Source organism: Desmodus rotundus, chromosome 11 (assembly GCF_022682495.2).
Source record: "Desmodus rotundus isolate HL8 chromosome 11, HLdesRot8A.1, whole genome shotgun sequence".
NCBI lineage: Eukaryota > Metazoa > Chordata > Mammalia > Chiroptera > Phyllostomidae > Desmodus > Desmodus rotundus.
The window spans coordinates 65,505,089-65,529,501 of NC_071397.1; the positions used below are offsets into that span (position 1 = coordinate 65,505,089).

The 24,413-nt window shown below is 39.0% G+C and overlaps 1 protein-coding gene across 1 annotated transcript; it reads left to right on the forward strand.

Moving 5' to 3' along the window:
* The first annotated feature begins 969 nt into the window (after nt 1-969).
* Nucleotides 970-4,702, forward strand: MARCKS (myristoylated alanine rich protein kinase C substrate). The gene is made up of 2 exons (XM_053914103.2): nt 970-1,485; nt 3,292-4,702. Exons 1-2 carry the CDS (start codon nt 1,384-1,386, stop codon nt 4,186-4,188), a joined length of 999 nt encoding a protein of 332 aa, XP_053770078.1. The 5' UTR covers nt 970-1,383; the 3' UTR covers nt 4,189-4,702.
* The last annotated feature ends 19,711 nt before the right edge of the window (nt 4,703-24,413 follow it).

Genomic DNA, 24,413 nt, shown 5'->3' on the forward strand with positions numbered 1-24,413 from the left:
ATCAGATCCTGGCAGTAGGCTGAAAAACACTCATATCGACGGGAATTGCATCCCGACTGTAAATATGGATTCGTACCCTCGAAACTGTGTCTCTTTTCACCATAGAGGAAAATTAATCGTCACTTTATACAGTAACAAAATGTGAACCGTTTAGATCTTTTGTAAATAGCCCTCACTTTATATTCTGTGTGTCTGTCTGTCTGTCTGTGTGTGGGGAGGGAAAGGGGGATGGGAATCACTAATTGGGAATGTCAAGAGAAGTATTTGATGAATGCCGCAGGCCAATCTCGAAATATTTTATTTCGTGCCAATGTGGGATAGGGAAGGGAGTGTGGCTTCGGCTGCTTGCCGCTTTTGCATTTTCCACATCTGGCCTACAGACCTAATTCTAACTCGCGATCTAGTTTGACGAAATTCAATCTTCGTGGTTTAAATACCTTTCAATTTGGGGCGATTTAACATTTGCAACCGTTAAAAAAACAAACCCTGTGCAGTGTCTGTGAAACCAATATAAACCACGGAGAAAGAAAACATGCTGCACCCAAATCCCAACCATTGTCTTTATCGCGCACAAACACACGTACACATAAACACACGGGGGGAGGTGGGGGAGGGAAGCAAGTGGACGGAGACAGACACGGATACAGACCGACAAGAGTCCAAGCGAGTCAAGTTAACGCTTTCTCCGCCCCCATCCACAAGTACACCCCTCCTGCGTTAATTAATTACAAACAAAGCAAGCCAATCAAGTGATGTATTATTATTTTTAGCAGAGGTAGGCGAGAACCATGTATTTTTAACTGATTTATTTATTTGGAGGACATTAATTCTCAGTCTGAGGCTGATTTTCAAACCGCTTGCAAAGCGCGGCTCCATTGTTCGCCTGGCGAGCAGGCCCCGCCCCCTGCTTTGTGTGCGGCGCGCGGATTGGCCGGCGCGCGCGGGGGCCGCGTCAGCGCCCGCGAGCCCATTCATCTGTGCACTTGGGCGTTGGACCCCGCATCTTATTAGCAACCAGGGAGATTTCTCCATTTTCCTCTTGTCTACAGTGCGGCTACAAATCTGGGATTTTTTTATTACTTATTTTTTTAAAAAACTACACTTGGGCTCCTTTTTTTGTGCTCGACTTTTCCACCCTTTCCCCTCCCTCCTGCGCTGCTGCTTTTTGATCTCTTCGACTAAAATTTTTTTATCCGGAGTGTATTTAATCGGTTCTGTTCTGTCCTCTTCACCACCCCCACTCCCCCCTCCCTCGGGTGTGTGTGCTGCTGCCGCTGCCGCCGCTGCTGCCGCCGCTACTGCTGCTCACCCCGTCGTTACACCAACCCGAGGCTCTTTGTTCCCCCCTTGGATCTGTTGAGTTTCTTTGTTGAAGAAGCCAGCATGGGTGCCCAGTTCTCCAAGACCGCTGCGAAGGGAGAAGCCACCGCGGAGAGGCCCGGGGAGGCAGCTGTGGCCTCGTCGCCTTCCAAAGCGAATGGGCAGGTAAATTCTACCTGTGATACTGGTTATTTCTTTGGTGCCTTTCTCTAGTCCGACGCTTCCCCCTTCCTCCTGGTCGCTCCCAAGGCGCATCGGCGGAGTGGAGCGTGGCTGGATTCCAGTCTTAAAGTTGAATGGAAAGCGATAGCTTAAATTGTCAATTTCTCATAGGAGAGGTCTCTTCCCCCCCCACCCCCCACCGCCCCAAAGAAGTGGTTCCCGGAGAATCCTTGTGTAATCGGGAGGGAAGAAGTGATAAATCGTCTAAAATGGCGTGTTTGGAGCTTGGCAGAACGTGACTAGCTAGATGATACCCCCCACCCCCATCCCTGCCGCCCCCAGCCAGGTTGCATTTGTGTTTTGGTGGGCACAAAGGTGTTTGGGTGGCTCTCGCGTTTGTCGTCGAGACTGAGTCGCCTTCAAGATTTCTGGTGTGATTGTGTGTATGGGTAGGGAAAGTGGGGGTGGGGGGCGCGCTATAGGATGGCGGTGGAGAAAGGCGAGGAGGGAAATGCTGTCTTATTGTATGCCGAGGCAGCGTGCCCCGGGTTCTTGGAAAGGCGGCTGGCTGGAGCTAGACAGAGGGTTTAGGTATCTTTCCATTGGGCTTTCCCACTGTTATGAATCTTTATTCATTGCTGTCTGTGGAATTACATACCCATTTGATTTTTAAATGGTGTCCCTAGGATGGGAAGACTGTGGGTCCTTGAAGAAACTGTCCAGGTAGTCAAGAAAAGGCAATTCGGTCAAGAAAAGGTGTTTCGGTTTTTATTGTTCGTTAGTGTGCGTGGCTCCTAGACCACGGCGGGTGCCGTCCCGGCGCTGTCCAGACCCAGGCGGATGGCTACGGTTCGGTGGGCGCAAGAGGTCGGCCATGGGTGGCTGCTTCGCAAACACTGCGTACCCACCACGCCTCTTTTCCTAGAGCAGAGAGAGGCCTTGTTGCTTTTCCTGCTCTAACCTATTGGGGGAAGACAAGCTCTGCCAAGAGGCTTTGAACCCGTTAAAAATGCAAAATGAGCCGTGCCCGGGCTTCGCAGAATCACGGGCGAAGGTGGGCGTGGAAGTAGGGGAAATATCTTAGAAATTCTGACCAGGATGCCGGGAAGCCACCTGAGCTTTGTCTAAGGACTCTTCGGCTGCGCGTTCCGGGCTCGGGGGCGCCTCGGCCCGCGGGCAGGGCTAGGCTGGGCAGGGCAGGGTGGCCCGCCGGCCCCGCCCCTCCGGGCTTGCCGCTGGGCACCCAGCTCCGCACGGTGGAGGCGCAGCGCCCCCTGCCGACCCCAGGCCCTAGTTGGCGTAGGACCTTCGCGCGCGCAGCCAAGGGTAGTTTCTGGCTGGAGCGCTGATTCCCCCTGGGAGTTCTTGGGTATCTTCCACAGCCCTTTGGAGTTTAGGGAGAAGGGAGATGTGTAATCTAGACCACTGCCTCTGCCTCTCCCTTCTTCCAAAGGGTGTTTGGTGTATCATGTATTATTTGGCTCCTTTCCACCAAAGCCCTTGAGGCCAGGGCTGGAATGGGTTACCCTTTGCTTTCACGTTTTGGACTCGGCCCTTTTAAACCCGTAGGGCATTTGTCGGGTAGTTGACGTTACTTCTGTGCCTTTAGAGCGCCCGAAATGGCACTGCACCCATTAATTCCTACAGTTCTGGTCTGAGCATCCAACCCCGCCTCCTCACAAAAGGGGGATGCGGCTCCAAAGCCGGAGGGGCCCCGGGGGGAAGCTGGTTCTTCCCAGGCCTTGGATGGGGCGGGCATGGCGGCGCCCCGGCCGCTTCAGTGACGCTCCCGCTTTTTCTGCCCCGCAGGAAAATGGCCACGTGAAGGTAAACGGCGACGCGTCTCCCGCGGCCGCCGAGCCCGGGGCCAAGGAGGAGCTGCAGGCCAACGGCAGCGCCCCCGCCGCCGACAAGGAGGAGCCCGCGGCGGCCGGGAGCGGGGGGGCCTCGCCCTCCACCGCCGAGAAAGAGGAGCCGGCAGCCGCCCCCGAGGCCGGGGCCAGCCCCGCGGAGAAAGAGGCTGCCTCGGAGGGAGAGGCCGCCGAGCCGGGCTCGCCCTCGGCCGCAGAGGGGGAAGCCGCGTCGGCTGCCTCCTCGACGTCTTCGCCCAAGGCCGAGGATGGGGCCACGCCCTCGCCCAGCAACGAGACCCCGAAAAAAAAAAAGAAGCGCTTTTCCTTCAAGAAATCTTTCAAGTTGAGCGGCTTCTCCTTCAAGAAGAACAAAAAGGAGGTGGGAGAGGGCGGTGAGGCCGAGGGCGCAGCTGGTGGCTCCGCTGAAGGCGGCAAGGACGAGGCCACTGGGGGCGCCGCTGCGGCCGCCGCCGAGGCGGGCACGGCCCCCGGGGAGCCGGCGGGGGCGCCCGGCGACGCGGCCGCGGCGGGCGAGGAGGGGGCGGCTGGCGGCGACCCGCAGGAGGCCAAGCCGGAGGAGGCCGCCGTCGCGCCCGAGAAGCCGTCGGCCAGCGAGGAGGCCAAGGCCGCGGAGGAGCCCATCAAGGCCGAGGAGAAGGCCGAGGAGGCCGGCGCCAGCGCTGCCGCCTGCGAGGCGCCCTCTGCCGCCGGGCCCGGCGCGACCCCCGAGCAGGAGGCAGCCCCCGCGGAGGAGGCCGCAGCGGTCTCAGCCTCGTCAGCCTGCGCAGCCCCCTCACAGGAGGCCCAGCCCGAGTGCAGTCCGGAAGCCCCCCCAGCGGAGGCGGCAGAGTAAAAGGGCAAGATATTTTGAGATAATCGAAGAACTTTTCTCCCCCCGTTTGTTTGTTGGAGTGGTGCCAGGTACTGGTTTTGGAGAACTTGTCTACAACCAGGGATTGATTTTAAAGATGTCTCTTTTTATTTTCCTTTTTTTTTTTTTTTAAGCAGCAAATTTTGTTTCCCCCTCCCCACAGATCCCATCTCAGAGCATTCTGTTACCACCATTCCAACAGGTCGAGGAGAGCTTAAACAACTTCCTCTGCCTTGTTTCTCTTATTTTTGTTTTTTGCATCAGTATTAATGTTTTTTGCATACTTTGCATCTTTATTCAAAAATGTAAACTTTCTTTGTCAATCTATGGACATGCCCATATATATATGAAGGAGATGGGTGGGTCAAAAAAAAGGGATATCCGATGAAGTGATAGGGGCCGCGATGGGGAAATTTAAGTGGTACATAGCGTTGCCAAGATAACGTGCCACTACAAATAACGGTGTAAAGGCTTAGTCTTTTTTTTTTTTTTTTTTTTTAAGAAAAGTTATTAGGATGTATTTTGTGAGGCAGGTTTACAACACTACAAGTCTTGACTAAGAAGGAAAGAGAAAAAAAACACCAATACCCAGATTTTTAAAAAGATCATAGTCTTAGGAGTTCATTTAAACCATAGGAACTTTTCACTTATCTCATGTTAGCTGTACCAGTCAGTGATTAAGTAGAACTACAAGTTGTATAGGCTTATTGTTTATTGCTGGTTTATGACCTTAATAAAGTGTAATTATGTATTACCAGCAGGGTGTTTTTAACTGTGACTATTGTATAAAAACAAATCTTGATATCCAGAAGCACATGAAGTTTGCAACTTTCCACCCTGCCCATTTTTGTAAAACTGCAGTCATCTTGGACCTTTTAAACACAAATTTTAAACTCAACCAAGCTGTGATAAGTGGAATGGTTACTGTTTATACTGTGGTATGTTTTTGATTACAGCAGACAATGCTTTCTTTTCCAGTTGTCTTTGAGAATAACGGAAAAATTCTTCAGATGCAATGGTTTTGTGTAGCATCTTGTCTATCATGTTTTGTAAATACTGGAGAAGCTTTGACCAATTTGACTTAGAGATGGAACGTAACTTTGCTTACAAAAATTGCTATTAAACTCCTGCTTAAGGTGTTCTAATTTTCTGTGAGCACACTAAAAGCGAAAAATAAATGTGAATAAAATGTACAAATTTGTTGTGTTTCTTTATGTTTTGATAAAATACTGAGACTTCTAGGTCTTAGGATAATTTTGAGGAAGATCTTGCATGCCATCAAACAGTAAATTATCTTGTGGTTTTTAATCTGAAGTTTTCAAACAAATTAATAATCAGCAGTGTCAGATTACATACAGGAAGATCTTAAAACATTCCATGTCAAATCTGTTACCATTTTATCTGCATTAACATTAGTTTTCATTTAAAAATTGAAAAATTACCTTTATTGTAGTTACATAGCATGTCCGAATAAGTCATTTAATACAAAAGCAATGAGACCCAAAGACAATTTAAATGTCTGTGAAAATTTCATAAAACTTTTTTGTCATGCAGATCTAGAAACTTAGATTAATAATGCCTGAGTTTATTTAATTCAAACTGCAGATGGGTCATGAAAAGTGGCCAAATGTGTTTCAAAAACAGATGCTGTCTTAAACCTGCCATTGTAATTACTTAATGCTTGGCTAATTTCCAAATTATTGCTTAGATCATGTGTTACACCTTAGGAAAACAGGCTTATGTAAGGAAGTAATGGTGATGAATGGATGACATTGTCAGTTTATGGGCCTTTAGTACTTGCCTCAACTCAGTAATTGCAAGCAGTTTTTTAAAAAATGAAAGTAGTGCATTAGCATCTTGTTACTCAAAGGAAAAGATAGATAATAATGTTTCCTTATATAGTAATAATCCTTACTAGTTTACCTCCTTTGTTCTTTACCATCCCTCCCATAACTGGATTTCTTTTCTTTACCCTAAACTCAGTTGAATTTTAAGATAAAGGTGTGTATCAAATGCCATTACTTAAATACAAAGAACACCTGTTTACGCACACCTGCTTTACTGTTTTTGAGCGATGTGCCCTGTAGGGTTCACAGTGAGTCAGTGAACCACATTGGTACCACCTGAATGCCAAATCTTAAACTCATAACAAATTAGCTTTTGAAGTGTGCTTTTAATTGGAATAATGGATCAAACAATAGTTCATGACCCCTCCTTATCAAACACCCTCCTCATTAATAAAATCACAATGTTTGGAAGAGTGTGTACTTTCAGTTGTAGTTTCTTCATCTTGGAGGATGTTTGAAAGTTCAGAGTCAAATCTGGTAACCAAAGGATTACTTTTTCTCAAATACCTGCTTGGCGAAGTACAGTGCCTGGTATGTGATAGGATTCAGAAAAAAATGGATTTAAAACGTAACTCTTGAGTACTCAAAAATACTGTGTTGCCAACAATATTGCTAGGTTTGTTCTTTTAACAGCTGGAATTTATTAAGATGCATTATTTTGATTTTAATCATTGCTTAAAACACTTTGGGTGGTATTGATGGAGTGGTGGGTTTTCCACCGAGTGATTAAATGAGATTTGACATATATCTTTTCATCCAAAGTTTTGTACATCACATTGTTTTCTAATGGAAAAATGTTAATATGGCTTTTTGTATTACTAAAAATAGCTTTGAGATTAAGGAAAAATAAATAACTCTTGTACAGTTCAGTATTGTCTATTAAATCTGTATTGGCAGTATGTATAATGGCATTTGCTATGGTTATAAAATACTTCCTCTGGATTATAATAATCATTTGATCCGATTCCTATTGCTTGTAAAATAAAGTTTTACCAGTTGATATAATAAAGCTTGCTAAAATAGGATTTTTTACAAATTTAATTTTAAAATACAAGTTTTAGAGAAAAAATTTAAATCTTAAATGTTGATGGTAAGTATAACTCAGTTAAGGACATATTTCGGATATAAGATACTCATTGGAGGTGAGTTAGGCTCACAAATCACAGTTTTTAACAATAGAACTTAATATATTTGAGAAACTGCAATTTTACATTTTTTCCTAATGACTATAAACTCAATAAAAAATTTCAGTTAAGGTTAGGGATTTGCAAGAAGGGTGTTTCTGCATGCATATATTTTAGGGAGCTCCAACTGGGAGCAGGATGTAGTTAAATGTAGATAGCCCGAGTTAGCTTTGAAAATTTTAAAAATGTTAAGTAACAGGACTGTTAGCTCTTATCTTCTATAATTCATTCTGCAAATTGAGCACTTTTTCCTTCTCTACTTCCCAGCTATATGAAACTGCTTAAAGCAGGGTGTAGCACAGGAATTTTTAAAAGGCTTTCAATTTTTAAGTGTTCCAGTCCCTGCTTGGGGGTTGAAGTTTGAGCACTCCTTTAAATTACACCCAGCAATGCTATTTTAAAAAATGGAAAATATTTTTTAAAGGGGTGAATGTTAATCGTATTTATGTTCCTGAAAAAATTAAATTATTCATCCTGTAATACTGTCTACAGTTACCAACGTGAACTTTAAGACAAAAACAATATCTACCTTCATTAGGTTTTCAGCTGCAAGCATATAAAATAATTATTGCAAAATTCTGGAAATCCTCATAACCACAGTCCATGTTAGATAAAGCATAAGCCTTTTTAGTGCTAGCAAATGAAAAAAAAAGACTTAGTTGCTGTTACTACGACTCTGGAGAAAGGTAAAAGGTAACAGGACTCCTTGTCACTTAGGATTTCAGTAAACACAACAAATTTCAAAGATTGTCTTCCTAGCAAGTGGGCAAGTGTTCCTTCCAGACACTTGAAGGATGATACAGTGTTAGAATTCTGTACCTTAGCAATTAGTAAGGGCATGAGAATAAGGAAGGGCTTCTGGGGAAGGGATTCTCAAGGAGTTATAAATTGGAAGTCTTGAAGTCCTCAAAGTCGGACTTTGAAAGTTAGAATGCACCATCCAATGGAAATATAATACAAGCCACAATTTTAAAACATTTTTAAATAAGCACATTTTTTTAAAAAAGGAACAAATAATTATGTATCCAAAATATTTAAGTGTGTGGATCAATATGAAAGTTATTGAGAGATTCACCAAGTTTTTGAAATTCAGTGTATTTTATACTTATATCTCAGTTTGGACCAGCCACATTTAAATGCTCATTGGTTAGATATGGCCACCATATTGGAGAGCACAGGTTGAGAATGAGAGAATTAGTCAAGGAGTAAGTAGGACTGTTGGGATGCAGACTGTTTGCAAAGCAAAGCTTCCATAATCAATCCATGAGTTTCAAGGGTTTAGATTTTGAGCCAATGCTGACTTTAAAATGTCAAACCTTTTAAATATATGGCAGTGAGATTCTGAATGGACTTGTTAGGGCTGAAAGTTGTGCCCCCACCTCCAAAAGTTTGTGCTGAAGCCCTAACCGCCGGTACCTTAGAATGTGACTGCTTTGGGAAATTGGGCCTTTTAAGGGGTGATTAAGTTAAAATGAGGCTGTTAGGGTAGGCACTAATCCAATCTGACTGGTGTCCTTATAAGAAGAAAAAAAATGGACACACTGAGAGACACCAGGGGCACACATACACGGAGAAAAGACCATGTTAGGACACAACAAGAAGGTGAAGGTGGCCACCTGCAAGCTGTAGGAAAGAGGCCTCAGAAGACACACACACACACACAAAAAGAGGAAGACACCAAACCTGTCAGTACCTTGATTTTGGATTCCTAGCCCCAGAACTGAGAGAAAATTCTGTTGTTTAGGCTCCCAGTCTGCAGTATTTTATCATGACTGTCCTAGCAAACTATTGCAGGAATCCCAGGTAAGAATGGAAAAATTGTCCATATCTAAGGATGTGAAGAATTTTACATGTTTGGTTTTTTTCTTCCCTCAATGGGAAAAGAGACTGCTTTCTAGCTTGAGAATTTTGTTGCTGTTATTGTCACACAAGAAAAGGGAAGCAATAGCGTAAAAATTAGAAAGATAGATTATAACTCTATATCAATTCTTGATTAATGAATTGAGAGAAAAAGAACTTTGGAACACAGATAGTAAGAATATTGTCTAAAAATACTATGTGATGTTATGTCCAAATTTATCCATCTCTTTATTTTTCCTTGCAATTTATTTGTGCAAGAAACTGAGTTGTAATATATTTTCCACAGTATGAATTTTGCCAGTTGCACCTCATGCTGTCATTCAATATATTCCTCTGTGTTTTCTGTATTTCTTGTATTTTCTGTAAATTGATCAATAGATCTCAAGGCTTAATCTGATTTCAGGCTCAAGAGAATATAGGTAATTGTATAATTCTGTCAGGAAGTACATAATGTCTGGTTGTTTCTCTTTTTGTGATGTTTGAAGTCATTGATCTTTACTTAAATTCATTAATTAATTTAGGGTTGCCAAATAGTATTAGGTAGTTGTCATTCTTTTTTCATGTGTTTGTTCAGTTACTTGTGTAAGGAGAAACTTTCTTTCATCAAACATTTGGTTGGCCTGAACTACATGTCAGAATGGAAAGGCAGAATAGATGTTTGATTCTTTCCCTTTATTGACTGATTTCCAGAATAATGAGTTGGTTCCCTATGTCCACCAAAGGTGACCAATGATGGAATTTGTTTGTTTAGTACCATTATACATTTATAGATATATTTGATGCAAACAATAGGAGGCTCAAATTAACTCATGGTAGCTTGTCTTTTAAAATTCTAGAATTCAATAAATGAAATCAGTTTAAATTTTATGAAGATACTACTTAGGAATGTGTTCAAAGATGAATGAAGCTCAGTATGTATTTGCTTTACTCAAATGAAATGGATTTACATATTTAAGTGCTGGCACATTCCTAAATATTAGTTGGGGTGTCATGCCAGGAGGGCTTCTGTTTACACAATTTCAAAGAAATGGAATGCATTGCAATTTTTTCTTACCCTCTAATTAATCCTCTATAATTATATTTAAATATCATCAAAATGTATCTACATAACACCCCACTCAATGTAATAAAAATGCCTGGAAATTTATGAGGATGAGTTCCAGTAATCACCATGGCTAGTCAGCCATGCAGACAAGCATGTTGGCACTTGATGAAACCGTACACTAAATAGAAGGTGGTGTTGGTCAGCAGGCAACACTAATTTCCTTAGTAAAATAGTAAAACTATCATGGAGAATGGGTCAGTGAAACTGGCACTTTTAGAAGAAAAATTATACTCACTGTAGATCCCAGAGGATTTCATGGCAGGATTAATTGACAGTTTTTATAAAAAAGTTTTTAGGAAGTTGACTTTAAGTGGCCATAGAATATATTCTTTTCTAATCAAACAACCAACTAGAGCTACTTATTTTAGTCTTTTTGAAATATTGGCAAGCATTGGCTGAGGCAATAGATAATCTAAAATAGACAACATTTGAATAGATTTCAGGACATACAATGAAATAAAGAAAGAGGAGCTTATGGACTTGGTCCAGTCATAATAAAAATATTAATTACAGCCCTGGCTGGTGTGGCTCAGTAGATTGCATGGTGTAGATTCTCCTTTTCTCTTATGCTGCCCGATATATTGAAAGCATAAGTTATTGCTAAGAATTTTGGAATTTTTTAAATAACAATTTTAATGTTATTTTTAAAATCTTGTTAGTATATAGCTTCTAAATTTAAAATTTCATGTGGTCTAGAAGTAAAATTTATCAAAACTCCAATAAAAATTTATTTAAAACAAAAATAAATACAAATTCTACAATTTCTTTTTCAAAGTACAATGGAAGTTATTATATCTCCTAAGAAAACTTACATTTCCAGCATCTTTTTTTTTTATTTAATACTTCGTAGATAAATAAGAACTTAATAGAAAAATCAGTAAAACGGTCATTGTGATGCCACATACAGAATTTTTTGTGAAGCATTTTTGCCATAACTTCTTTAGACTTAAAACACACAATAAACATATTTATTGAGAGAATGAAGAATTTTGCTTTTTGGGGGGGTTAGATGAAAAAGACTCATTCAAATTAGTTTTTGATAAAGCATGCTTCCTCCTAACTTCCTACTGTTCTCAAGTCGAATTTTGTTGTCAAAAGTATACTTATAAGTAATATTTCATATATTTAAATATATATTAAATTAATAATCAAGAGTAAAATAATATTAAAACATTTTACATACAAATAAAATATATAAATATTTTATACTTCCATATGTTATAATATTGTTTTAATATTCATATACAAATGTAAACTATACTTATGCAATCAGGCATAAATCTGTGCTCTATTATTAATATTACATTTTTAAAGCAAAATTTATCCTCGATTTTCGATTTTGTTACCAACCTCATTTGCTACTTGAAATCTTTGTGAAGTATTATTATATTTTTCTGAATGGTTGAGTGAGGTTTTAGACTTGATTAAAGGAAGATTTTGTGGCCATAAATTCATTTCTCTAAAAATTCTTTGTGTGAGGGGACTGGGAGGTGGGGGGCAAAAGGTAGGAAAATGTGGACATCTTCAGTAATGTCAACAATAAAAATAGTGAAAATAAAAAGGAAAAATAAATAAAAATAAAATACATTTTTTCTGAAAGGATCTTTAATTTGGTTTTAATTACTAATTAATTTTTATAACATACAATTATAATAAAATCATTATGCACATCTGACCTACAATAAAGAAAATGAACAGAGTAAATAATATTGACTTTTCTTTCTTTTTTGTTCCATATGTTAGTCTTGTAGACTTGTCAGGATGCTATTTCCTAATGAAGGCACAAGAGTGAAGTAGTGATTAGGTACTTAGGGGCTGGAATCAAAGAGATCTGGGTCTGCCACCTGCGGTCCTCTTATAATAATAGGTACATTACTTTACTATCTGAGTCTCAGTGCCCCCGTGTAAAGTTGAGATTAAAAAGAGTGCCAGTTAGCAGGGATGGATGCATCTAGCCTAACATCTGTTGTTTGGGAAGTGTTCAGACAATGCAGTTATTTTTTATTCTACACTTGCTATAGTGCCTGCATTTTTGGCTCAACATTGAATATCTACCTCAAATATTCTACTAGTGCCCTGAAATCATTTGCAATGTGTTTTAATTAAGATGTGCGAGATAAAGATATTAATACAAACAAACAGATTTTTACTTTAGGTTCTATTCCATTCTTCCTTTTTTATTTTAGCAAATATTTGTTGAACACGTAATATATTCCGGGAATGAACTGAGATCTAGGAACATAAGAGTGAATATACTGCAGGCCTAGAATCTGTCCTGATGGGAAAGTCACTAGAATTAAAAATAGTATAAATACTACTAATAATAATCCATAATGTGATTTTTTTAAATGTCAAATGCGTTTAACTATCTTATAGTCTTGATTACATAGCCATTAAATGAAAACAAATTGGATATTATAAAAAACAGCACTTGATATATCTAAAATTGATGTATTTATATTTTAACAGTTACAGTAAATATCAGAAAAAATAAACATAGAAGGTACATATTCTGGTTATCTATTGTGAGATTACAGACCACTTTAAAACTCAGTGGTATAAAACAATTATTTTTTAAAACAGTTTAACAGCTTTATTGATGTGTAATTTATAAAATAAACTGTACATATTTAATGGGACCAATTTGTAAGTATACATACGTACACACCTGTGAAACCATCACCAAAATCAAGAAAATGATGATATCTGTGATGCCTGTGATTCTATGGTCAGGGGTGAGAGCAGGCACAGTTTGGACAGCTTGCCTCTAGTACATAGTGTTTGTGGCCACAGCTGGGGTTGCTCGAATAGCTACAGGTTGCTGGGATGGCTAGACTGGGACCTAATGTCTGAGATCTTATTCTTCTTTGTGGGGTGTTTGCTGGGATTTTAATTTCTTGGAATTTATTGATCAAAATATTCATAGAGCCCATCCAGATTTTAGAAAAGGACAGGGACACCACCTGTTGGTGGATGAACTGTCAAAGAAGTTTTGACCATCTTTAAAAAATTGCAATACATGTTGGACATGCTATATCCCCAGTGAAGGAAGACTCCAAATTGAGGACATGAACAAACAATTTCTTGTGGATTACAAGGGAAGTGGTAAGGGATGGGGGTAGAAGCAAAATCAAACTTTCCGTCAACTCCTCTGTCTTCCTTACTCTTTACTAAGCAATATTCTTCAGATATTCTTGAGTTATATTATAACTCCTGATATATTATAAATATGTGCATTTTGTATATAAATACACATGATCAAGGTCACATGGTAAGTACCATTTTTTATTATAGAATATTTCATTATTTAATGGTATATTTTAGCCATACAAATTACTATCAAGATTCCAAAAGTTCTGAGACATTGTTAATTCAATAACGTCATTTGAGATGGATATATCAGATTTTATCCGTCTATCTTCCTAAGACATTACCCTACTGGAAATTTACTGTACCTTTATGGAAAGACCTTTTTAAAAAATAGTTGGCTATGGGAGGGAGAAGGGAAAGACTGCAGCTGTACCAATGGACCTGTTATATTGTAACAATCTTTACTAGAGATAATTTCAAATAGCTTCATAGTTTCTTAATTAATACAATCTGCTATGGAGATATCAAAGTTAAGAAATATCATTAAGTCCTGGTAAAATCATATCTTATATGTTCAATTACTATGGAAAGTGTACATCTAGCATAAAAAGCAGCACAAAAATTAAGTTAGTGACACACACTAAGCAAACCTCTCAGGAGAATGGTTTTTTGTAGTCTTGGAGAAACATCAAGGGAAAAGCAGTGTATAAATATATTTTAGGCATGGAAGAGAAATGCCTTGTTTATGTAAGAACAATGAAAAGTATTAATTGTTATTTTATTACTTAGTTTTTCTCAGGGGAAGCAGCTATACTCGGAAAGAAGATTACCTGCTTCGTGCAGTCTTCTGCGTCCCCTCAGCCCTGGCTCCTCCCGACAGTGGCGATGATTTCTCGTGTTTCCTGATGCACCTTCATTCCAAGAATGTTTCCTCGTCTGACTAAAGCACACAGCAATGGAAAGAAGGGGAAGAAGGACTCTTTTTCAGTGCACACATGTTTCATATATGTATTTCCATATCAGAGAAATTCTAGAGAACCATTAAAAATATTAGTCACTTGGAATATTAGAGGGGTAATCAGGTGGCAAATCATTAGACAAACCTGCAGGTGGTTTGTAGGAGCAGGAATAGTCCACCGAGGAAGAATTTAGGGCAGTGACATTCCTTGGGAGGACAGGGGCCACACTAAAAACATCAATGAAAGCAACACGTTTTCTTTGTTTTGAGTAGCGTATGTTTGGTTATAGAATGTTTAAAACGTATTTCACATCTGCTTTTGACGAGGTCTTATCAAGGTTGGTTTTTCTCTTTTCTTTATCAGTTTCTTTACAAAGTTATACCGCTACCAAGAAGTTGGGATATCATGTAGCCAGTGTGAAAAGCAATTAAAATTAATTACCGTGATAGACATTAGATTAGGTTTAAGTGCCAACCCATCCACCCACATTCCAGACCTCTCCTAGAGGTCTGTGTGTTCAGAGTGATAAGTAAGACTTTTCTGAGGTATTAAGTTAATTAATTACCATCAGAAGAAAGAGCAGTCACACTTGGTATATGGTAAATACAGCTGGAGAAAAGAGACTTAAAATTATTCCTATATCGCTGAGCCTGAAGTTCTAATGTTTCCAACATACTTGCTCAAAATGTAGCTTCCAAAAAATAAACACTAAATAGATAAAAAAATTAAAAATTAAAAACAAAATGTAGCCTCCTTGTTTTTTCTCAACAAGTTCCTCCCAGGTGACATCAGAAAGCATTTTATCTATGGAACTCAGTGCAGGACTAAAGTTTTTTTTTTAAAGATTATCAATACTTATTGAGAGTCTTTTATATGTGAGCTTGTGCTAGGTTTTCAGGATATGCCATTCAAGAGACAGGTTTCCTGCCCTTGAGGGGCAGGAGAGCTAGGAGCAAGACCTGTAAATACCTTATGAAATACAACAAAGGCCCTGTGGGGTGGGGGAGTGTATCTATATCTTAGAAAAGATTTAAATGCTGAAAACAAACTCAAAATATGGAAGAGAAGTGCTAGAAGGGCCGAGGGCAGAATTTTTAACTATCAGAATGGGAAGACGCCACTCTAAATAATTTGACCGCACAAAAACAAAACGTTATACATGGCAAGAGTTACTCTAGGCAAAATCAAAAGAAAAATAACAAGCTGGGACAAATATTTATAACATAAGTAAAGAATGAAATTCCCTGAAGAGCTTTTATAAATTAATTTTTAAAAACCAACATTCCAATGGAGTCTGAGCAATGGACATGGACTGCTGGCTGAAGAGAAAATGCAAATGTCTCTCAAATATATTAAACTATGCTCAACTTCATTTATAAGAATAGAACTCAAAATTAAAATCATTATTTTCTACCTATTAGATTAGCAAAAAATCAAAAATGTGATTACACAAAGCTAGTCATATATATTGTTGGTAGAAGTCTAAGTTGGTGAAATCTCTTACTGTTGGTGAAATTGTTATAAAATTATACCAATTTTATAATATTATCAAAACTGCATTTTCTCTTGTACCCAGCAATTCTACTTTGGGGGACTCATCCCAGATATACTCACACAGGAAAAATGATGTATATACATTATTACTAATTGCAGCATTCACTGTTCGTAATAGCAAAAGAGCAGCAAGAGTAGAAACAACTTGAATGTCCATCAGTGGAGGATGGGTTAAATAAATTCGGGTATATCTATATGATGGAGTACTATGTGGTTTTTAGTTATTTATTACAATTCCCAAACCACCCCAAAATATAGTGGCTTACAACAATAACAATTATTGACTTTTTCCTCAAAATTCTGTGTGTGACTCGGCTTGGCTGGGATGTTCTGTTCCGTGTGATGATGTCTGGTCTGGGCTTGCAGTGATGTGGAGACTCAAGCAGGCTGTATTGTCCGTGATGGTTCGGCCCCTGGCTGGCCATTGGTGCTGGCCATCGGGTAGAAAATCAGCTAGGATTGTTGAACAGAGTGTATTAGCATTAGTTCACCTCCATGTGGCCTCTCCTCATGGCTTGGGTTTCTTCCAGCAAGATGGCTAGTTTCCAAGAGGAAGTGTTTCCAGGGCATAAAACTGCAGATCTCTTAAAGGCTAGCTTTGGAAGTTACACAGCATCACTTCTACCTCATTCGGTTGACAAAATAAGTTACAAGACCAGCCCACATATAAGGAGAGGGAAATAGACTCCACCTCTTGTGACAAAGAATTAGTCATCACCTTTAATCTACCAGACTAAGTATCTATAAAATAGAAAGAGGTAATATTTAATATACTGATTTGGAATAATTTCTGGTATTCATTGTTACGTAATGGGTGTATAACAGTGTGTATAATATGATAGTATCTGTATATAAAAGTGTGGGTGGAGGAGAACATACTTACTGCTTATTGTGTCCAAGAATATGTTTAGAGAATACACAAGAAACTGAGTAGCTAGGCCCAAGAGCGGAAGAATATTCATTGACTTCTCTTTGTGTTTTTTGAATTTTGTACCATATGAATCTATTATCTTTTTGAAAAAGGCAAACCATAAAAATTACAACATGATAAGTATTACAGTCGATATTTCCTGCACTAAAAATTAAGATATATATAGTAAAACAGAATTTGAAATCTATTCCTAAAAATGTGTAATTTTGATAGTCACTGTACTTATTATAATGTTATTGGAGCTCAGAAAACAGAACACTGAGTATCTTCATTGCGAGAGAGAATGACCCAGGTGACCATACACAGAAGGGCTGGGAAGGGTGGCCTGCCAACATTGGTAAGTTGCAGTAAGAAGAAATTGAGAGAAGTCAATACTGATGGCTTTCCTTTTTGTTTTAGGTAAAAGAAGAGGAAAGGTCATTCCTTGAATATGAGTTTTTAAACATAAAAACAAGGCTGAAAGAGTCAAAATGTTTGGCAATGAGTTGGAAATGCGTAAGAGAAGCAAGAACAGGTAGATTAGCTGGGCCAAAAAATATATGAATTTGCAATGCTGCCATCAACGCAGTGATGCGTTTTCTCTGCCCACCCAGATACAGAGAGAACAGGTAATGAGCTGACCTAGGATTGAGGACACACGGGGTAGGTGTGGGAGAACAAGGGAATGTGGACAGGGGCTGGTATGAGAGATGTTAAAGCTTCGGGTCATGCAATCCTGGCAGGAATCCAGAAGAAAAGGGAGGCCATGAGAAATTAGCAGCACCCAGGAGGAATCAGAGGGTGGGAATGGGAATAAGAGTGGTGAAGTCAGATAAATTGAAGATAATTTGATTATTGGTTTCAAGCTGAAGATTTCAAACATGGGACAATTCTGGATGAAAGAAGAATTTAAGAAATGACTGACCATGGGGTTCTGCCTCTAGTGTTGGTTGTTGGAAAAGTATTACTACTGTTTTATTTGGGGGTGTTACTTTTTGACTGGTAGGTGTAAATTGAATAAGTCCACTGGGGAATGGTTTTAGTGACCATATTTCATATACTCAACTAAAACATGTGGTTTAACAATGGCTCCTGCTCTTTGGTAAGTTGTTAATGTATTTATAGGAAAGACAACACAGTATGTTATATACACAGTATTTTGGTACCATGTTAAAAAAAAAGCCAAGAGTCAGTTTATGAATGCACTATAGAAATAACTTTAAAAATGACCAGTAATGCAAAAAAAATCAGCACTTTCAAACATGCTTAAAATACAGCAATGTTGAGTTATATGTTAAACTTTTGGACAGAAGAGACCATTTATGAACTCAGCGCATCCTAATACTCCTTTTGCATTCTCGTTCTCATTTCCACCAATGTTCAGAATAGTGCAGGTCAATGGTAATAGGTAAATCATAGTCTTGTTTATGTTCCTGATTGTGATTTTATTTGTATTTTTTGTGAGGGGAATCCCAGCTAGAATCACTTTCCATTCTCCCCTCCAGGATAGGTTGGATATAATTAATTGTAGTTCTGTTCCCACTTTAAAGAACAGGCTACCTCCCTACTCAAATTCCAAATTCCTTAGGGAAACAAAAGCTGCAACAAAACCATACCAGTAACTTCCACTCACATGTCAGTTTTAAAACAACTCGGGAAAGGTCAGCCTATTTGACTTCCTTCTATTGTTGAATTCACCCAGTTCCTGATTATATTTCAGCATGGTGGCGATTTTAAAGGATATTCCTTTATCTGTTTTGGTTTTCTAAGCAACATAAATTAGCCAGGAGCTTTCTTTTCACCCTGAATAGTATTTGCCTTGGGAAAAGATTAGCTGTGATAAAAAGCTGCTATCTTTAGTGGCCTTTGCAAGAATATCTATGACACTGGACTGGAAACCCACCCGAGATGGGGTAGAAGTGAGCCAAGGAAAGCTCACCAGTGACGCTGGTTAGCACTGTATCTCAATTTAAAGGCCAAGGCCACTCTTTGGTAGATTAAGCACTAAAATTTAGACTTATAGGCAATATGGCTTTAGTCTTCAAACTGTGGTTTCATTTTGCTTTGGTTTCTATCATTTTGAAATTATTAGCTTTGCCTCAATTACCTGAAAATACACATTTATACCATGTAGTGGCTGAGGTGAATATGGCGTGTAGAAAACTCTTCCTAAGGAACTCTTATGGGAAATTCAAAATAATATATTATTTTTATATTTGTCATTTTATTGATTCTTTTTTGTACTGTTAATTTCCAATTCTAGTCTAAAAATTTCTGTAGTTTTCTATGAACCTCTATATTTTTGGTTCACTTTTATTTAGTTCATTTTTGAATACTGTACAGACAATATCTAGTAGTTAAGGTGAAATTCAAGTATTCAACTCCAAAAAAAGGAGATGACCATCAAAAACACCATTTGCAAAATAAACAAAAAGACAGGGTGGGAGTGGTCTAGCTGCAGGGGTGCCCAAACTTTTGGCGTCTCCGGGCCACACTGGAAGAAGAGTTGTCCTGAGCCACACATTGAATACACAAACACTAACGAAAAACTGATGAACTAAACAAAGGTTTTAAGTAAATGTATGATTTTGTGTTGGGCCACGTTCACAGTCATCCTGGGCCACATGTGGCCCATGGGCCATGGGTTGGACACCCCTGGGGGGAGATGGTGCTGGGCTGGGCATGTTCAGAGCTTTATTTCTTTTCCCTGATTCCTTGAGTGTGCGTCAGGAGCAAGCCTGCTTTTCGACTTGTGATAATACTACTTACCGGAGGAATGCTCTAAATGCAATTAAGTACATGTGCATTACCAGTCTTTAGAATTCAGCTACCAACCAAATATGCTAAATGTAGGAATAAGGAGTACAGAGCAGTGGTTGTGAGCACAGATTCTGCTCTGCTGAATTCTAGTGAAATGACTTTGGGCAATCTATTTAACCTCTTTGTGACTCCATTTTCTCACCTGTACAATGAGAATAAGAGAACTACCTTTGGGTTGTGAAGGTTAAAGGAGCTAATAATATATGTAGAGCACAGTATTATTATAAACAATACCTGGTACATAGCAAGCACTCAGGCATCAGAAGAATATTCTGCCCCATTTTTAAGTAAGGTGTATATTATAGCCAAGCCATTTACATGGTGGAGGTTTTAAACAATGTCTTTTTCTGGAGACAGAAAGAAGAGGAAGACCAAAGGGTCTTGAATTCTATTAAATGATTGTGAGAGGTGTGATATGAGGCATCTTTTATAGCAATAAGGAAATGGGTTTAATTTATAGCAGGAAAAGCTGTGCTCTGAGTTTGTGGACTTCCTGGCCTGGCTCACTGCATTGTTATATTCTGCTCCGGTGGAATCACAAACAAAGGCAAAGCCACTTCATATTGAAGCTAGTCAATATAATGTTAATACACTTTGAATGTGTCCTTTTGATTGAACATGAAGAATAATAATTTCACATGAACATAGTACTAGGTACAGAAAAACAGCTGGATTCTAACACTATTAGGACCACTTAACAGGGAAAATAATTTCTTCAAGGGTTTCTTGTTAGCCATTCTACAACAACTCACTTGGTTGGGTTCTAAAACCAATCATCTTTATAGGAATGTTCACTCCCAAACACTTACTGTTTATGGTGAAGTTTAAGCCCTGCAAATATTCCACTTGAGTTATAACAAAAAGCAACAGTATTTGACATTTAAATTTGTTAGTAATCTCGGTGTAAGTCACTGTGTAGATGATCTTTATGGAATACTATATGAGTTATGGAATTTTAACTTGGGTGGGGTTTGTAAAGTTTTTAAACATTAAAAAATTTTAGTACTTACTATTTCCTATTTTTACATAAAGTAGCCCTCAAACTTAAACTCAAAGCTGGTTTTAAACCACATTTAGTCCAGAACATATGTTAAAAATAAGCGGTAAAAAATAGTTTTAAAAAGCAAAGGTGAAGAAAATTTAGAGAAAAATGGGAGTACCATGTTATCATAACAATTAAATTTTAGTTCAAAGGGACCTTGAAGATCATTTAATTTGCCCACCCCTGGACCTTTTATAAACAGGCTGCCTTGCTGCTCAAGCATGGCGATGCTCCCTGAGGTTGTGCAGAACCTGTGTGGCCGTTAGTGATGCTCTAGTGATAGGTAAGAAAATAGAGGTAAAGGGACTTACTCAGACTTCCTGGAGGCTTGGTTTCTTATTGGCTTCTAGAGTCCTTTCCAAACACCATAGTATTGAAATAGAAGTTGACCTACTAAATCTAAACTCACATTACGTTCACATTATATAATGTATATAATTACATTATATAAATCTAATTTCATGTTGTTTGGTTAAAACCAGTAGAGATAGCAAAACTGATCTAAATCTTTAAAAATGCAACCTTTACAGGGGACTGAATTTTGGGGGAGAAATTAAAAAAATACATCCAAAGGAAGGACATAGAACGGAGTAAATAGTGAATAGCTGTTGGGATGGCAATAATGTTAAACTTATAAAAACCAAAACCAAAACCAAAACCTAGCAGTCCCTTTAGGGTATAAGGAGGGCAGAAATCACATAAGAGGCACTGGACTCTCTGGAAGCCCAAAGCTCTAGTGATTGGCTGGGCGCTGTGGTTCTCAGTGGTGCTCTCTGTGTTTTCCTGTCTCATCGTTTTAATTTTATGGGTCAAGGTTTGGGTGACCTCATAGAAGCGGGAATTCTTTGGACAATCTATGAAATGTAGGTAAGAGGAGTAATCGAGGGCCAGTTGAAAGAGACATTTGGGGGTGGGGGGAATTGAGAGTATCAGCAAGAAGGAGGAAGACTAAGATATTTACTTTTGCATTTGGGGAAATGCATCTAACTGCGAGGTTATGTCACTGGTATCCTTAGAACTTCAAAACAGACGAAAGCACATGTGCATAGAAATGTTCAGGTGTGTGTCTTCCTATCCTGGTAAATGACTCAGACCACGGTCATCACGATCCAGCCTTTGCACATTTGCCCTTGAAGGCAGGACATCTCGCTTATTTCTTTGGCATTATTCACGGCATACAGCATGATGAGAGGGGTAAGACAGAGCTTTATTAAATTTGTCCTAAATTATTAAAGTAAGGGAAAGGGGGAAAAGAATCGCTAATTTTTGAAGTTAGTGTTCATTCTTGTAAATACAGCATGTACACGCCCTCTGGTTTGTCAAAGCTCATTAATTGGGTGTGAGCTTATATTTTCATTCACAGTCCACAAAGACTTATTCTAAATCACAACATATTCCAGTAGAAAAGAAACAGTAAAAACAAAACAAACAGCTCCAGGCTGGCTGGCATGGAAAGTGCTGGCAGACAGAAGCAGTAATCTGTTGGTAATTTATATGGTTTCTGCGCTGAGTACCATTTGGGCAGTGTCCACATCACGGCGAGTTCACACCCAGCTGTCCTGGGAGCAAGACAACATCTGCACAAAACCAAAGATTTTTCTGACAATTAAAAGAGCTGGTAACTGCTAATGCTATTCTCAATGATCTACAAGAATTTTAATTAAGAGAAAATCAAACATGAGCTCTCAGAGGCCATATGGAAGGGCCCCACACCCATTGCCAAGGACCCAACATTCCCTCCCTGGCACTGCCGACACCCAGCTGTGAACCAGTGGCTAGCTGACGCATGCCCATACCAGAGAAACGTCTTCAGCCAGAAAGAAAGAACCTGCTGCTTCAGGAACCCAAAGAAACTGAGAGAGAGGAGTACACTGAGAAAGAGAAGTACAGGAATACCAAGAAGAGAAAGGAAGGACAGGGCTCAAAGAGAGAACAGAGTCAAATGAAGGTATAATAACTCTCCTTTTTAGTTTTCATGGTACGCGAAGCCCTTTTTAAAAAATGTTATTAATACATTTATTGCAACATGAAATGAGTTGACCACAGTCCTTCCAAACTTTGTTTACGTCAGCAGTTGCTACACTGCAGTGCCAAGGGGCCAAGCACTTTTCCTACATTTTTTTAAATTTGTAAAACAAGTTTTGACCAGGAAGTACAATTGTTTTCTGTTGAGGAAACTGAGACTTGGTGCGAATATGGTACATGGGGCCACACAGCTGGTAGATCTATTTTATACATTTATTTTGACACATAAGTCTTGTTTTGATCATAACATTATTATAGCCTTCACACCAGATACGCTATAAAATTTTGTGTAGACCAAGTATTCAATAATAGGGGGCTTTAGAATAATTCCAAGATATTAAATTATTTACAGGGAAGCAGGATGAGCATGGTCATTGTAAATGTATGTGTATGATTATCTTCTATGTTTGCTATTAATAGTGTTAGATTCATTAGTCTACTCATGAAGTCTTGCAGATATAATATATGTTTCAACAATAATTAATTATGACTAATACTTATTGAACCCATTTTTTCCCCTAGCAGAGCCTTCCTTTATCAATCTGCTGAAAATTGCACCCTTAACATTTTTTCCTCTATTCACATATTTTTCTCAATAGCACTTACGGATTTTCTAAAATTTTGCCTTGCTTGTTATTGTCTGTCTATCTTCAGAGAATGTAATGTCTCTGGAGCTGGGGTGGCTGTTTTGTTTGCTGCGGTACCTCCAGTGCCAGGGTCAGGGCCTATATCTAGAAACTGCTGGTAAGTATTAGTTGAATAGATGCATGAATATATGAATGCTATATTTCAGGAAGTACCTTTTACTTTAAATTCATTATTTTGTTTGATTCTCACATAACAGTAAGGCAGGAAGTGAGTCTTCAGAAAGGTTGAGTTACTGGCCCAAAATCTCACAGGTAGCAAGTACTGGGTCAGGGCTTGAGCCAGGCCTTCTGACTTCAGACCCTTTAACAACCACAGTATGGAATAATTGTGTGTGTGTGTGTGTGTGTGTGTTTAACTCCTGAAGTTAGATTGTACTAAATGGGATTTTTTTCACTAAAAATCTCAGTTGTATTCAACCAAAAGATGATGACAAGACAAAACTAACTTTCTAGTCATTGAAAAAATAGAATTGCTTGTGAGGGTGGGAAAAAAATGTCAGTGAAATTCTCCTTTCTTCACATTTTTTATGATATGTATACACAAAAAATCTAATTTACCATTTTCCCTTAAATTAAACTAAATATGTATGTATTATCTTTATTTTTTATTTTAATTATATTTTATTGATTATGCTAACACAGTTGTCCCAATTTCCCCCTTTCCCTCCTCCACACAGCACCCCCACTCCCTCGGGCCATCCCCATACCACTGTTCAGGTCCATGGGTCATGCATGTAATTTCTTTGGTTACTCCATTTCCTATACTGTACTTTACATCCCCATGGCTATTCTGTAACCACCTATTTGTACTTCTTAACCCCCTCACCTCTTCACCCATTCGCCCACACTCCCTCCCATCTGGCAACATCAAAATGCTCTCCGTATTCATAATTCTGTTTCTGTTCTTGATTGCTTAGTTTGTTTTTTAGATTAAATTGGTGATAGATATGTATTTATTGCCACTTTATTGTTCATAGTTTTGACATTCTTTTTCTTTTTCTTTTTTTTTTGACATACTTTTTCTTAAATAAGTCCCTTTAACATTTCATTTAATAATGGTTTGGTGACAATGAACTCCTTTAGTTTTTTCTTGTCTGGGAAGCTCTTTATCTGCCCTTCGATTCTAAACGATAACTTTGCTGGGTAGAACAATCTTGGCTATAG